Source organism: Canis lupus, chromosome 15, assembly GCF_003254725.2.
Source record: "Canis lupus dingo isolate Sandy chromosome 15, ASM325472v2, whole genome shotgun sequence".
Taxonomy (NCBI): Eukaryota; Metazoa; Chordata; class Mammalia; order Carnivora; family Canidae; genus Canis; species Canis lupus.
This window is the reverse complement of record NC_064257.1, coordinates 39242669-39258343: the sequence shown is the minus strand read 5'-3', so window position 1 is coordinate 39258343 and position 15675 is coordinate 39242669. Positions and strand designations below refer to the sequence as shown.

Here is a 15675-nt window from a genome sequence, read left to right as displayed (position 1 = left end):
AAATTAGTTGTAGGTATTTGTTGCTGTGATAATGTAATGGCAGCTTACCTAGCATATTTCTTCATTTCTTCCTGCTCTTTTATTCTTCCTGCTCGTTTATTCTGAGTTATATTTGCAGTTGCTCTGGATGTGATTAAATAAAGTCCATCATAAAGGAATAAGTAATTTCATACCTTTTTTGCTGCTTATTGTACTTTTTTGGGACATTCTTATCATACACTTTTTTGGGACATTCTTAAATGGCAATTACCAGTTTTTAAATAATCACTTTAAACTAGAGAAACTTCAAATCATTTTTCAGAAAATTACAATAATTAACTACGGTTTATTTCTTGCTCCAGTGAAATATGGCTGATTAGGTAAATATTAATAAGACTACTAAGGGCAGCCTGGATGGCTCAGCAGTTTAGTGCCGCCTTCAGCCCAGGGCCTGATCCTAGAGACCCGGGATAGAGTCCCATGTCAGGCTCCCTGCATGGAGCCTGCTTCTCCCTCTGTCTGTGTCTCTGCCTCTCTCTCTCTCTCTGTGTGCCTCTCATGAATAAATAAATAAAATCTAAAAAAAAAAAAAAAAAGACTACGAATAAGAGAAAAAGGAAATGTTTGTTGGAGAGTATATATATGTGTGTGTATGGTGTATGTATATATACCATGCCATGCACTGTTATTTACTTTAAATAGTACTGTTCTGGCTCACATTTTTCCAGCCCAATACAGGTGGGCCTGGCATACTCCCATCTGGAGCAATAGCTATTATGGCAAAGGTTCTCAACCAAAAGGATTGTGGGGAGGGCCTACCTCTGAGTAGATTGTATCCGAATGATATGGGAAAGGGGCACTGTCTGTTTGAAGTCTGGGATAAGCAACTCTGTCATTCACACTCCTAGAATCGTTGCTGTAATGGTTCCTAAATGGTAATGTGGGAAGATTTTTTGATTATGAAACCTAGTGAATGGCGTAAAACCCAAGTACTGAAGAGTCTGTATCACCAAAGAAAAATGAATAGAAATCTTTTATTGGAGTAAACAATAGAGTCTATATTTAAAGTCAAATATTTACCAATACCTACTGTGGAACTATTAATGGTGAATATCTGAGTAATGCTTGCCAATGTATAAAGTTCTTTTACATTAAATATTAACTAATTTAATTCTTGCCAGACCCTTTGAGATAATTAAGGCAAGTATTCTTATCACCTCCATTTTGCAAATGAAGAAATTTAAGTTTAGACATGTCAAGTGACTTCTTCAAGTTGAAAGAGCCTGTGCTAGGGAAAAAAAATGTTACTGTACAATGCTCAGATGCACATTTCATCTGAGTCGCATGGATTTGTTCATCAAAATTTGTCCTAAAAACGTGAAAAAAAAAGTTCTTTTAAAGCAAAAGGAAATACGCCTTTCTATTGTAATAGACTCCAGTCACCCCCATCATTTACAGATTCTCTCTTCCCATCTCTTTCCATCCCTCTCATCTTTACTTTCTTCCTCCTGCCCCTTCCCATTTCCTTCTTTTTCATCTCTTCCTTTTCTTTTCCTCCTTGTCCTCCCTACTTTTCCATCCTCTCTTTATCTCCCCTTATTCCATACATGCTTCTTTCTCTCTTCCCATCCTTCCTCCTCTCTCCATCTCTCTTCCCCCTCCTCCTCCACCTCATTCCTTCTTTCCCTCTCCTTGTATGTCTTCCTCTTCCCTTCTCTCCCTCTCCTTCCCATTTCTCTCCTCATTCCATCTCCCCATCATTGAAATAAATGAGTTTCAGAATTATGTAGTCAGTGAGTATCCCGTGAATAGGGGGATGTATGCTATTAAATGGAATTAAATCCTGGGTCCTCTATTATCCTAAATACAGTCAATGTAACTTCAGCTCTTATTTTTAGTTTATATTAGCATTCTGCATCAAATTTCATTTTTATTTATTTATAAAGATTTTATTTATTCATGAGAGACACACAGAGAGAGAGGCAGAGACACAGGTGAAGGAGAAGCAGGCTCCATGCAGGGAGCCTGACGTGGGACTCGATCCCCGGTCTCCAGGATCACACCCTGGTCTGAAGGCAGCGCTAAACCGCTGAGCCAGCCACACTGCCCTCAAATTTCATTTAAAAGAAGTTTTATTCCTTTACAGTTTGAGAATGAAAGTATGTTATAAATTACTAATAATGTAGTATACTAGAGGTGTTACTAGTTTTTTGTGGTTTAAAGAGTGGAGAACTCAGCTTTCCCATGGTTTCTACTGTTTTAGGTTTCTCATACAGTCAGTACCAGGCTGAATGCTATGCTAGTCTGAACCGGTACAACAGGTTTCATAGTTTCAGTTTTTTGCTAGTATACTACTAAAAACACAATCGATACAAGACAATATTGTAAAAAAGTAGTTTCTGATTTGAGACCACTGTAAAATGAAGCCAAGAACACACCAAAACTCAACTTGATGACGCTTAACCATGTAGATAGAACTATCCCATTTTTATATATACAGAATAGGGATAAAATTGATAGAATCATCATGGAGGGTAATTTGGCAGCATGAATAAAAGCTTTAAAAAAAGTTTCTCTTCTTTGACTTTAGCTATCCCCTTCTTGGAATCTTTTTAAGGGGAAAAATTACGTTGAACAGATACTGTTCTTTAGTCCACTCAGTATTTGATTTGGCAAACTGCCGTTCTCCCATTTCATGTTATTTGGTGGACCTGACAATCCTGTGACCCTATCACAAAAGTGGGAATACGACACAGCTTGACCAATCAAAGTACTTCAGCCTTTGGGACATGATGAGTGTATTGATGAGTGTACATGTATTGACTGTGACGTAAGTGTTGAGTCTTTTTCATGATTTGATAAGGACACTGAGAGAGAAAGGGCCACAAACTGTAAAACTTATTTTGGGGGCGTTACCAGTAGCCACCTTTGCCATGATATAACTGGTCCAACACAAAGGAAAAGTAAAGTGGACTTGAGAAAGAGAGTCAGATTCCCAAAATGACAGTTCTGAGGACAGCTTATGAATCCCAGTATCCAGCCATGATTGAAGCACCATCACTCAGCTCCCTGTTAGAGTCAAATATACTTCTTTTTATTAAAAAATTTATTATTATTATTATTATTGAAGTATAGTTGACACACAATGTTACATTATTTTTAGGTACATTTTCTTTTTTAAAAGCAAATTTAGAGTTGGACTTCTGTTCTCTTGCAACTTAAAGCGTTTTTATATATATATATATATATAAATAAATCATATATATGTCATATATATATAAATAAATCATATATATCATATATATATATATGATCCAAAAAGTAAGAAAATACATTGATGGGTAAAGATATTCCCTGCCTTGTTTTTATAGTTGTTTTTTAATAAAAGCATTTTTGAGATATAATTCACATACTGTACCATTCACCCAATTAAAGTATATTTTCTTCAGTGACCCTTGGGGTGTCTCAGTTAGTTAAGTGTCTGCCTTTGGCTCGAGTCATGATCCTCAGGGTCCCCGGATCCAGCCCTACGGGCTCCCTGCTTAGTGGGAAGTCTACTTCTCCCTCTCCTTTCCCCTGCTTATGCTGTCTCTCTCTCTCTCTCATTCTCTTTCTCAAATAAATAAAATCTTTTTTTAAAAGTGAACATTTTCTTTACCCTAAAGAACCCCCATTCTTTCTCTAGCCCTAGGCAACCACTAATTTACTTTTTGTCTCTGTAGATCTGCCTATCCTCGACATTTCAATAAGGGAAATCATGCAGATTATGGTTTTTTGTGACTAATTTCTTTCACTTGATATTTTCAAAGTTTATTAGTGTTGCATATATTAATATTCCATACAAATACGGCCAAATAATATTTATTATATGAGACATACTACATTTTGTTTATCCGTCCATTGCTTGATGGACATTTGTATTGTTTCTACTTTTTGGCTGTTACAAATTATACTGCTGTAAACATGTGTATAAGTTTTTGTTTCTCTTGGGTACTATCTTAAGAATAGAATTATTGGGACATATGGGAACTATTTTTAATCATTTGAGAAACTGCCAGACTGGTTTCCAAAATGGCTACACCATTTTACATATTTACCACTAGCAGTGTTTGAGAGCTCCAACTTGTTTATCAATGCTCATTAATATATGATTTTCAATTATAGGCATCTTGTGGGTATCAAGTGGTTTATCATTATAGTTTTGGGTTTTTACTTATTTATTTCATCATGAGAAGTGTATTCTTTAAACCCCATCACCTATCTCACCCATCTCCCCACCCACCTCACCTCTGGTAACCATCTGTTTGTTCTCTATAGTTAAGAGTCTGTGTCTTGGCTTGTCTTTCTCTTTTTTTCTTTGCTTATTTGTTTTGTATCTTAAATTCCACAGTAGTGTGAAATCATATGGTATTTTGTCTTTCTCTGACTGACATTCTGCTTAGCATTAAATCATCTAGCTCTATCCATGTTGTTGCAAATGGCAAGATTTCATTCTTCTTTATGGGCTGATAATCCATTCTGCATATAGACCATATCTTCTTTATCCATTTATCTGTCGGTGAATACTCAGGCTGCTTCCATAGTTTGGCTCTCGTAAATAATGCTTCAAGAAACATTGAGTTACTGTTTTTGTATTTTGGGAGGGCGGGGTAAATACCTAGTGGTGTGATTACAGGGTCATAGGATAGTTCTATTTTTAACTTTTTGAGGCACTTCATAGTGTTTTCCACAGTGGCTGCACCAGTTTGCATTCCCACCAACAGTGTACAAGTGTTTCTTTTTCTACACTTCCTTGTCAACACTTAGTGTTTCTTGTAGGTTACATTTTACCCATTCTGACAGGTATAAGGTGATATCAGGGAAACTGATGAAAACTACAATGAGATAATGATGAGTGATGTTGAATATCTTTTCATATGTTGTTGGCCATCTGGATGTCTTCTTTGGAGAAATGTCTGTTAATGTCTTCTGTCCAGTTTTTAATTGGATTATTTAGGTTTTGGGTGTTGAGTTATATCAGTTCTTTATATATTTTGGGTACTAACCCTTTATCGAATGTGTCATTTTCAAATATCTTCTCCTGGAGTGCCTCGGTGGTGCAATCACCTAAGTGTCCAACTCTTGGTTTCAGCTCAGGTCATGATCTCAGTGTTATGAGATCAGCCCTATGTCTGGCTCCAAGCTTAGTGCAGAGTCTGTTTGAGACTCTTCTCCCCCTCCTCCCCTCGTTCCTCCCACTCATGTTCTCTCTCAAATCAATCTTCTCCCATTCCATAGGTTGCCTTTTCGTTTTCTTGATTGTGTCCTGTACTGCGCAGAAACTTATTTTGATGTAGTCCCAATAGTTTATTTTTTGCTTTTGTCTAGAAAAACATTGCTATGGGTGATGTCAAGGAGACTACTGAAAAGGTGTAGTTTTCTGAGCATAAGCTTTATGGGGTTTTTTTTGCTAAACTTATTTCTAAGTATTTTTTGATGACATTTTAAATAGAGTTGTTTTCTTAATTTCAATTTTGATTGTTTATTACAAGTGCTTAGAATAACAGTTGATTTTTGCATATTGACCTTGTATCCTGTAACCTTGCTAAAATCATTTGTTAGTTCTAAGAATTTTTAGTGGATTCTTTAGTGTTTTTTTTTTTTTATACAAGATCATGTCATCTGTGAATAGAGATAGTTTTATTTCATCCTTTCTAATCTAGATTCCTTTTACTTTGACTAATTGCATTGGCTAGAGAACCTCTAGGACAATGTTGAGTAAAAATGGTGAGAACAAATATCTTTGTCTTATTCCTGATCTTAGTGGGAAAACATTCAGTTTCTTACCGTTAAGTATGGCATGAACTATGTTTTTTTTTTGTAGATGCCCTTTATCAAATTGAGGAAGTTTCCTTCTATTCCTAGTCAGCAGAGTGTTTTTATCATGGGAAAGGGTTGGTTTTGTCAAATGTTTTTTTCTGCATCTGTTGAGATAATCACATGGCTTTTATTTTACTGTATTGATGTGACATATTACTTTAACTGAGTTTTGAATATTAAATCAATCTTGCATTCTAGGATAAATCACACTTGGCCATGGTACATAATTATTTATATATATTGCTGGGTTCAGTTTGCTAATAATTTATTGAGGATTTTTATGTTCATATTTATAAGCACATTGATTTTAGTTTTCTTATGGTTTCTCTGACTTCATAAAAGGAATTGAGAAATGCTCCTCCTCAATTTTTAGAAAAGTGTGTAAAGATTTGTAATTAATTATTATTTAAATATTTGATGTAATTCACCATTGTAGCCATCGGGGCCTGGACTTTTCTTTGTGGTTAGTTTTTTTTGATTCTTGATTCAACCTCTTTACCTACTATATGTGTATTTGCATTGTGCATTTCTTCTTGAGTCCATTTTGGTAGTTTGTGTTTTGGAGAATTACTCTATTTCATTTTAAGTTATCTAATTTGTTGGCATACAATTGTTCATACTATCCCTTTTAATCATTTTTATTTCTGTAAGATTGATAGTAATGTCACCTTTTTAATTTCTGATTCTAGTAATTTCATTTTTTTGTCAGTTTAACTAAACTTTTGTTGATTTTGTTAATCATTTTAGTGAACAAGCTTTTGGTTTTATAGATTTTATTATTTTTCTATTTAATAATACTGTCTACATACTAATAGAGATATTTTTTAAGATTAGTTTTTCACAATAGAACTTAATATTTATCATGTACTTTACAATACTATCTGAGCATTTTATTTGTTTGATTAGATTCTCAGATGCTTAACACTGGAAATGATTTGAAAAAAAAAGTCACAAGTGATTCAATGCTGCTTACCAGTGAAAAGTATGATATGAAGAAACAACACAGTGTTACTCAAGCCACGCAGACGAGTCCAGAGGTTCCTTGGCCTTCTCATTCAGTTAACTTCCCTGAGTGCTCCTTTGATTTTACTAGAGAACAGGTAATGGGAAAACTAATTTGTTCGCATTCAGTTTTGGCAATTAAAAAATATATATATTAGATATTAAAAAGTTAAAACATTTATTTACTTATTTAAATAATGTTTATTGAGTGCTTGTTAACACCCAGGGACTGTGTTAGATGCTATGGAAGTACTGTTGAGCAAGATTGGAACATTCACAGTCTTCACAGAGGTTGTAGTCTAGTGGGAAGGTAGAGGAGTAAATGTGGGAGAGTACTAGTTCTTGGAATCTGAAAAAGATTCCTGGAGGATATATTCATTTTGTGGTCTTATTTTAAATTTTGCAAAGGATTATATTTCAGAACATTGGAAAAACATTTTTAAACAATTTTAATGCATTCTAACTTTCTGCAGTGCTATCAATATATTTAAAAAAATTTTTCTTCTCAGGTTCTTTTCCAAAATTTTTCAAAAACAATTATTTTAGTTTATATACCTTTTTTTTTTACTTAACATGGTTCAACAAATATTTTTCCATATTACTACATATGCTTCATATTTATTGTTAATGGCAGAGTAACATGGATGTGAATGTACTGTCATTTCTAATCCTCCTTAATATTTGCTAACACTTGAGTTGCTTCCTCAGTAACAATATTATATATTATATTCTTATAACATCCAGCAGAATTTTAATTCTCTATGATAGAACCAAAGAGTGAGTGAGTTCATTTGTTCACCAGAATATTTTGGATGTCAACCTTGAGCTAAGAATATAAAATTTAACAGTATATTACCCTTATTAAGAAATTCAAAGTCTAGTGGGAAGGTTGGGGGTGTATAACTGATGGTTGTAATGTAACTGTGTCAGGTACTGTGCTGGAGATTGGAGAAATGCAGGCAAATACCCAACCTGGCCCATAAAGCAGGAATTCTTAAGCTGGGACTAAAAGAAATCTGAGAACTCTTTGAAATTAAATGTATATATGTTAATATATCTATATAAATGTATTTTAGTGGGGGAAAAGTTCTTAGTTTTATCATTAAATCTTCATAGTTAGAGGTTAGGGAATAGTTCCAAGAGGATAATGTACTTGAGCTGAGTCTTAATGTGGGGAGGGAGACCTATTGGCCATCTAGATGAAAATGTTTAAGGACATATTCAGAATATAGATCCGTAGCTCAAGACAGAGGTATGTGCTGGATCAAGTTATGTGATAGAGCTGTAGGAGTAGATGTATGACTCAAGTGATAAGATGACCAATTATGGAATCTAACAGTGTGGTAAAATTTAAGGGTTTGTTTTAAACAGCAGAAGGAAAGAAGAAAAGTCTGTGGGTGGAAAGAGATCAACATGAAAGAGCGGAGGCATAAAAGGCAAAGAGAGAAGCTTAGGAAGGAGGAGCAAGGTCAGCAATGTGTAAAACCACAGAGAGGTCCAGAGAAACTGGAATTAAGCAAAATCACTATTAGATTTGGAAATTAGGAGTGAATTCGTGTTTTAAATTGCTGGATTGTATACATTTTAAAGTGCTTCTCAAAGCAATTTCAGCTGAAGTGCACTCTCACCAGCTTTGGGTGGTTTTACTATCCCAAAAGTGTTACACCTTTAAATGGTATATGGATAATCTGTATTTTCTGAAAATGACTAAAGTCTCTTATTTTCCATATTTATCATTTCAGCTCATGGAAGAAAATGAATCTCTTAAACAGGAATTGGCCAAAGCTAAAATGGCTCTTGCAGAGGCTCATTTGGAAAAAGATGCTCTTCTTCATCATATAAAGAAGATGACAGTTGAATAGCAGGAGTGGCAGTCAGATTCAAATTACAGCTCTGGAGTAGGGAGGTTATATTTGTAATGTTATGTTACTAGTTAGTGGGAGACTTTTCTTTTCACAAAAAGATAATAAAATAAAATAGAATGTGATGAAGTGGTGACTGTTCCAAAACCAGTTTAGAAAGTATTAGGTACGGCATTACAATCTTTTGGTTGTTTTGTGTTTGGGGTTTAACCCTCTTTAAACTTTAAACTGGTATAATAGAGGGAAGTCAACACATACTGTAAAATAATTACATGCCTAATGGAAAAAAGATGTCATTTTCCTAATTTTGATATCACATTATAGGCACCTTTTAAAAAGAAAAATGGAAATCTGTTGTGTTCCCACAGATTGCTGATTTTATTTACCACTATTTGTTAATAATTTACTATTATTTATGAAGATTCAAATGCTTTTAGGGCTATTGTAATTTCAAAGGATGCTTACATTTTAAATGTTATTAGAATTATGTACTTAAATCTATAATTATTTAATTACTGTGGAAAAGTCCAATCAAGTTATTAAAGTCCAATCAACCCACTAAATATAGTGAGCACGTTCAAAAGTTCAAAAATCATCACCCTATTGAACTTCTAAAACTTGAAAATGTAAAAAAGAAATCATTTAAAATGATGAATAAACTGTATAAGTTAAAGGTATAATTTTCAACTGAAAGGATCATACAAATGTAAAAATAAAAAGCACAAACTGTAAAAAAAGCAAAACATTACGGTATATGGCCAGCTGATTTAAAAAGCATTACTTGTACATTCCTTTAAACAGTTACTGTTAGAAGTAAAGAGTAATTTAACTATCCTAAATTTGGCAGCATTTGTAACTATAAGAATTTTAATTGATACTATTTATATTATTTCTTTACCTTTATCTTTTCTCTGTTTAAGGAGGGGAATGTTTTCAGAGAATTTTCTTTTCATATATGTAAAATACTTTCATACCATTCTTGTAGTATCATTAGGTAGACGTTTGCACATATTGTATTTATAAAGCTAGTTTTGATTAAAGGTGTATGTGACATAAATACTATCTTCTATAATAAGAATAATTGGTAAATTTTGATTCTATTTTCTAGGGATCGTTAAGGTTGAAACCATCACGAGGGAGAAAATCATGTGTTATGAAATAAGTTTATGGGTGTGTAAGAAACAGACATTTTTAAAGATTTAAAATATATTTCTGATAGAATTAAACTAAGTGGGGTCTATTTTAAAATTAACATTCTTAAACATAAATATATCTAAGCTATAACATGAAACAGCTCAGACTACTCTTTCTTTAAGATACTTGAAGATTTTAAACAACCTTATGACACTTTATGGTGCTTTGCTTGTTTGGCATGACTTATATAGCCATCCTGTATCTGAATACTTGGATGAAAATACATGTTTCATTTATATTAAGTGTTGGAGTGATTTAGATTTCACTGAAAACAATACTGGCCTTCCTCCTCCTCCACCTCCTCCTCCTCCTCCTCTTTCTTCTTCTTCTTCTGTAATATCCATTTTTATTCACATTATTTTAAAAATACAAACTCTGTTTTGGGAGCTGAGGATACAGCAAAGAACAAATTAAATCGTTAATTTTTTACCTCAGAGTATTTTAAAAATCACGTTAAACAATGTTAATCTAAAACTATATCAAAAAAAAAAAACTGTATCATAGTCTTAGATTAAAAGGAAAGGTCTAGTTAAACACTTAAAACATATAGCTTATATCCGTAGCGTAGAGTACTTTTGATTTGTAGGAATGTATTCAACAAAGCAGTCTCATAGTAAAGCAAGATTGACGGGACATTAATGTCTTCAGAGCTGGCAGTTTCTCAGGATTGACCGATTTGCTCCATAGAATTTTTAATTTATGGTGTAATCGTTTAGTGTTACAGAAGCTGAATGTTTTCCTTACTCCTTTTCAGTTTACTTGGCCTTCTCAAAAAAAGTATATAAACAGTAGAAATGATGATTAACATGAGTCTGAGCATTCTTATATGGTTTGTTGGATTTTTAAAAATTTATACTGAGTACTATTTTTATAGAGATTTAAAATTCATAAAGCACTTTGAAAAACATCTCTTGTAAGTTCTCACAACAAATCTGGGAGGTAGGTATTATTCTCATTTTAGAAGTTAAAAAAAAACATAAGGCTTAAAAAGAACAAACGATTTGAAATCACAATTAATGACCTGACCTTTTGATTAAGATCCCAGTTACGTTTTTGTTTGTTTTTTACCTATGTCATTAATTTACAGGTTTTGCCAGAGGTGGGGAGAGGAATCTCTTATTTTATCTGTTTTTCTTTTAAAGATAAATATATTTTTAATTGGGGGGATATGTGTATATTTTTCAAACTACTTAAAAGATAGTAGAGGGATTATGGTTTATGTTAACCCCAACCTTTTTCACAGTGTGAAAAATACAGGAATAAACCTATGATAAACTTAGAGTTATTTAATGACCATAAATTAGGAAAAAAAGTTGCCATATTTTTATTTATTTCTTTTGTAAATCTTTAGCAGAGGTGTTAGGGATCAGGGAAGGAAAATCATTTCCTTAAGATAAAACATATCATGTTTTGCCTTTTAATTTTATGTATGTCAGAAACATTTTCTTGGTATCTTGTATTTATTTTCCTTTTCTCATTTTGTCCTGGAATTTCAAAAGACCACCATGTGCCATTAGTTGTGATGAAGTGTTGTTTTTATTTAAGCCCTGTAAGAATGGCTGTGTGCAATTGCATGAAATATATGTGGAAAATTTAACCAGAAACTCCTTTCTGGATTTTTATTGTAGTTCTTGGCTTTGTCATCATAGGAATTCCACTTCAACAAGTTTGTATTAACCTGCACTCTAATCAAGGCATTTCCTATTTCAATGCATGGCACCATCACCATCCTGGCTTCCAAACTGGTAGCCTAGAACCACTCTTAGACATTTTCCATTCCCTGACTTACCCCCACCCTCTACCCCTGCCGCTCACCCTGTCAGTTCTTCACCAGATTCTATCACTGCTCAAGTGTGTGTGTCTCTGCTTCTCACCGCTTCTCACCACCTCCCTGGCTACAATCAGCACCTTTTGCCTGCTTCATTGCAGTTGCCTCCTGACCACTCTTCCTGCAGCTACTCTGGCCCTCCTCCAGTCCACTCCACTGCAGGCAGGATTCTCTTTTGAAGTGCAGTTGTAATTGAGGCAGTCCCCCACCCGTTCTCAACCCTCGCATGAAATACTTGGATGACTTTTTCTTGCTCTTTAAGATGAAAACAAAAATATTTATGTGACCTCTATATTAGAGCCGCTATTTACTTTTTAGTATAGTTCTGAGCATTGAAAGAATTAACATCTCAAAACATTAGAACAGTGGCTGGCACGTAATTTGAAAAACTCATGGTAGCGGTTAGTTGTTACCTATAGCTGCTTAGCCTCATCGTTTCAGTTCCTGGTACCTCATTGGTCTTGAAGTATATGGAGTGAGACTTAAAGTGCTGCTTCTACCAGAGGAACCTTTGTTCCTGTTCCTTTGGCTTGAAATACCTTCCCCCTGTTCGTTGCCGAGTGGAATTATTTGTCTTTCAGATCTCAGTTTATTCATCACTTCCTCAGGGAAGCGTTCCTTAATTTGGGTCATGCAGTAAGACCCACTGTTGTATATTATCACATGAATGCATACCTCTACTTAGCATTGAACATCTTTGTAATTTTACATCTTTGTAATTTGATCAATATTCACTTGATCAATGTAGACACTCCAGACTGTAAACTTCATGGGGACCAGGAACTATGTTTTTGTTGTCAGTGTTCAACTTTGTATTCCTTATGCCTCATACAGTGGTTGGTATGTAGCAGGTGTTCAATAAACCCATTGAAAGAATAAAATGAGTGCTCAGATGAGGTATTGAGGATGATTTTTAGGTATTACATTTTCCCCCTCAGTTGGATTGAGAGGAGATGGAACATAGGCAGAAAATAGGTGGTGGTAGTTATTTAAAGGGCCTCACTTGGGATGCCTGGTTGGCCCAGTGGTTTAGTCCCTTCGGCTAAGGGCGTGACCTGGAGTCCTGGATCGAGTCCCAGTGTTGGACTCCCTGCATGGAGCCTGCTTCTCCCTCTGCCTGTGTCTCTGCCTCTCTTTCTGTGTGTTTCTTACGAACAAATAAATAAAATCTTTAAAAAAAAAAGCAACAAACCACTCTGGAAGTCCATAGGAAAAGATAAAGCTGGGGAATGGAGAAATTTGCCATGCTGTTTTCTTCAGAATTTTTTAATATCTGGACTTGTCATTGATTTATCTCAAACCATCAAAAAACAGAAAAATAGCACATCATTTCATAAAACTGCTGCCGTGCCAAAATGTCATCTGGCTTTGATTGTAGCGTATGGTGTTGTGGCTGTCAAGATCTGACAGGCCCATCGGCTAAACAAAATGGAAAGAAGAAGGTCAGAGTAGTGGCTGAAATGGTTTTCGGTTTTGACAAATTGACTAATACCCAGGATCATTTGTGCCTAATTCCTTAATGTACAAACAGTTTCGTTTCAGCTTGTGCCTAGAGATGCTAAGGAAAGTAAATTTTGAGCTACACTACAGTTTACTTTTAGAAAATACAAAATATTAAAAGCTGGAATTACACAGCTTTTACACAGATACAGAAATACTAAAGTAATAATGTTTTTAAAACACTCATTTCTTCATTAAATTGTAATGATAATTTTTTTAACTTTTTGCTGCCTTTTTTGAGAAGCACAAAAATTAAGGTAACAGGAAGCAAATATGTAAGCATAGTTTTATCAATCATTAGATATCTAAGGAATTGTAGTATAGTGGAGGGAAATTCATGTTACTGTTACAGTATTGAAATTTAGCATATGTGTTGCTAACACTATTGTATAGTTGTATCAGGTTTGAGAATTTGAAACAGAACTTTTAAGAAATATGAAATCAACTTAGTGTCTTTTTTTCTATTTGTATAATAAAACGTGATAGTTTTTTTGATCTTAGAAGCCAATGTATCACTAAATCACCAAGAAGAGTAAACTGGATTTTAAAAGATTCTGAAACCATTTAAACAAAAAGGCAGTACCATGTAACTTATCAGATTTTATTTATAATTTGCTTGTGTCATCAATCAAAAGTTAATTCATTCTTTATAAGTTATACTAAACTGAATGGTAAGTAAAATTTCTCATTCTTAATTCTTTACTATTGATGTGAAAAAATATTTGCTCATTTATTGAAGAAATATTGAGCATTATGGAGATTAGGAGAGTACAGTGAGGTGATTTAGTCTATCTTGCAGCCATTTAGCAGAATGGTTTTGGCTGATAAGACAAAAAACTCAAATACTAAATCAAGTGTCATAAGAATAAATGAGAATGAAAAAAAAAGAGAATGAAAAATAGATACGTGAAAGCTTAAATAAGTAGAGACCGGAAGTATCTCTAAAGGATATGAGTGAAATAAGCTTATAGGGGTAGGATCAAAACCCATCCTTAAATATTTAATCAATATTTAAAATCACTCCAATTAGATATACTGTATAATCAGAGCAGGAACTTTTTAAAGTAATCATAGTAAACAAATACATGTAAGGAAATATGTTGGACAGTATTCCAATAATAAAGGACTTGAGGGATCCCTGGGTGGCTCAGCGGTTTAGCGCCTGCCTTTGGCCCAGGGCGTGATCCTGGAGTCCTGGGATCAAGTCCCGCATCAGGTTCCCTGCATGGAGCCTGCTTCTCCCTCTGCCTGTGTCTCTGCCTCTCTCTCTCTCTCTCTCTCTCTCTCTGTCTCTCTCTGTCTCTCATGAATAAATAAATAAAATCTTTTAAAAAAAATAAAAAATAAAGGACTTGAAAGGGGCAGCCTGGATGGTTCAGCGATTTAGCACCGCCTTCAGCCCAGGGCCTGATCCTGGAGACCTGGGATTGAGTCCCACGTCGGGCTCCCTGCATGGAGCCTGCTTCTCCCTCTGCCTGTGTTGTGTCTCTGCCTCTCTCCCTCTGTGTCTCTCATGAATAAATAAATAAAATCTTTAAAGATTTAAATAAAAATGAAAAATTAAAATATTTTATAAAATATTTTATAAAAAAATAAAAAATTTTTAAATAAAAAATAATAAAGGACTTGAAAAAGACATGGTAAAGAATTCACTTGAATTAAAATCCAAGGAAAAAATTGATACAGAAATTCTTAAATTTAATGAGTAAAAATTGGCACATGCTGAAATTCAATTCTTCAGTAAACGATATGCCCATAATGGATAAGATTCTAATTTCTACATGCAAAGTGAGGACATTCACTGCTATTGGAGCCGTTTTATCGGTATAGCAATAATTCAGCATCATAGCATCCTATCCAAATTTAATATATCTGCTTCATAATACTTACTAGCAACATTAGCACAGGTATGAAACCGTTTGCTGGTTTCTTCACTGTGGTAATTGTTACTTTCTTCACCCCTTGCTGTTGAAGAAGAGATTTTCTTCAACTAAAACAGAATTATGGAGGTAAAAGAGTCTGAAGAGGGATATGGGATAAGCAACTTTTTTATTTCTATATAAATTTCCAGAATTTAAGGGATTCCCATATTATAGTATCAATATAAAATCATGCCAAGGCCAAGTATATATTTTTTAAAAGTGGTAGGTTTTTCTGCATAGTACAGATACTTGAGAATTACTGTAAGCACGTATATAAGGTTTTTCTATAATTTTAGTGGAGCACAGGTAAAACTTTGCAATTTGTACATGTATTTTTAATAAACCCCCTCTGCCTCTTTTGGCCTTCAGAATCCAATTTCTTGTAAAATTATATTTTGCTGAGTAAGCTTTAGCTTTGATTTTGTTTTGATCCACTTTTTACAGAGCTTCATTAATATGCCCAGACACTATTTCAGTATGACCAATTTTGGAAATTGAAGCACAAATAATATAAAAATATATGCTAGTG

General features: G+C 34.1%; 1 protein-coding gene across 3 annotated transcripts in view; it reads left to right on the top strand.

The window, feature by feature from the left end:
• The window catches only part of BLTP3B (bridge-like lipid transfer protein family member 3B), a 97565-nt gene extending 86065 nt beyond the window's left edge, over positions 1 to 11500 (top strand). For all 3 annotated transcript variants that reach the window (XM_025439522.3, XM_025439523.3, XM_049093985.1), the window contains 2 exons: positions 6745 to 6938; positions 8583 to 11500. In XM_025439522.3, coding sequence (XP_025295307.1) covers positions 6745 to 6938; positions 8583 to 8702 — 314 coding nt within the window. In that variant the 3' untranslated portion in view covers positions 8703 to 11500. The remainder of the gene's footprint in view (positions 1 to 6744; positions 6939 to 8582) is intronic.
• The last annotated feature ends 4175 nt before the right edge of the window (positions 11501 to 15675 follow it).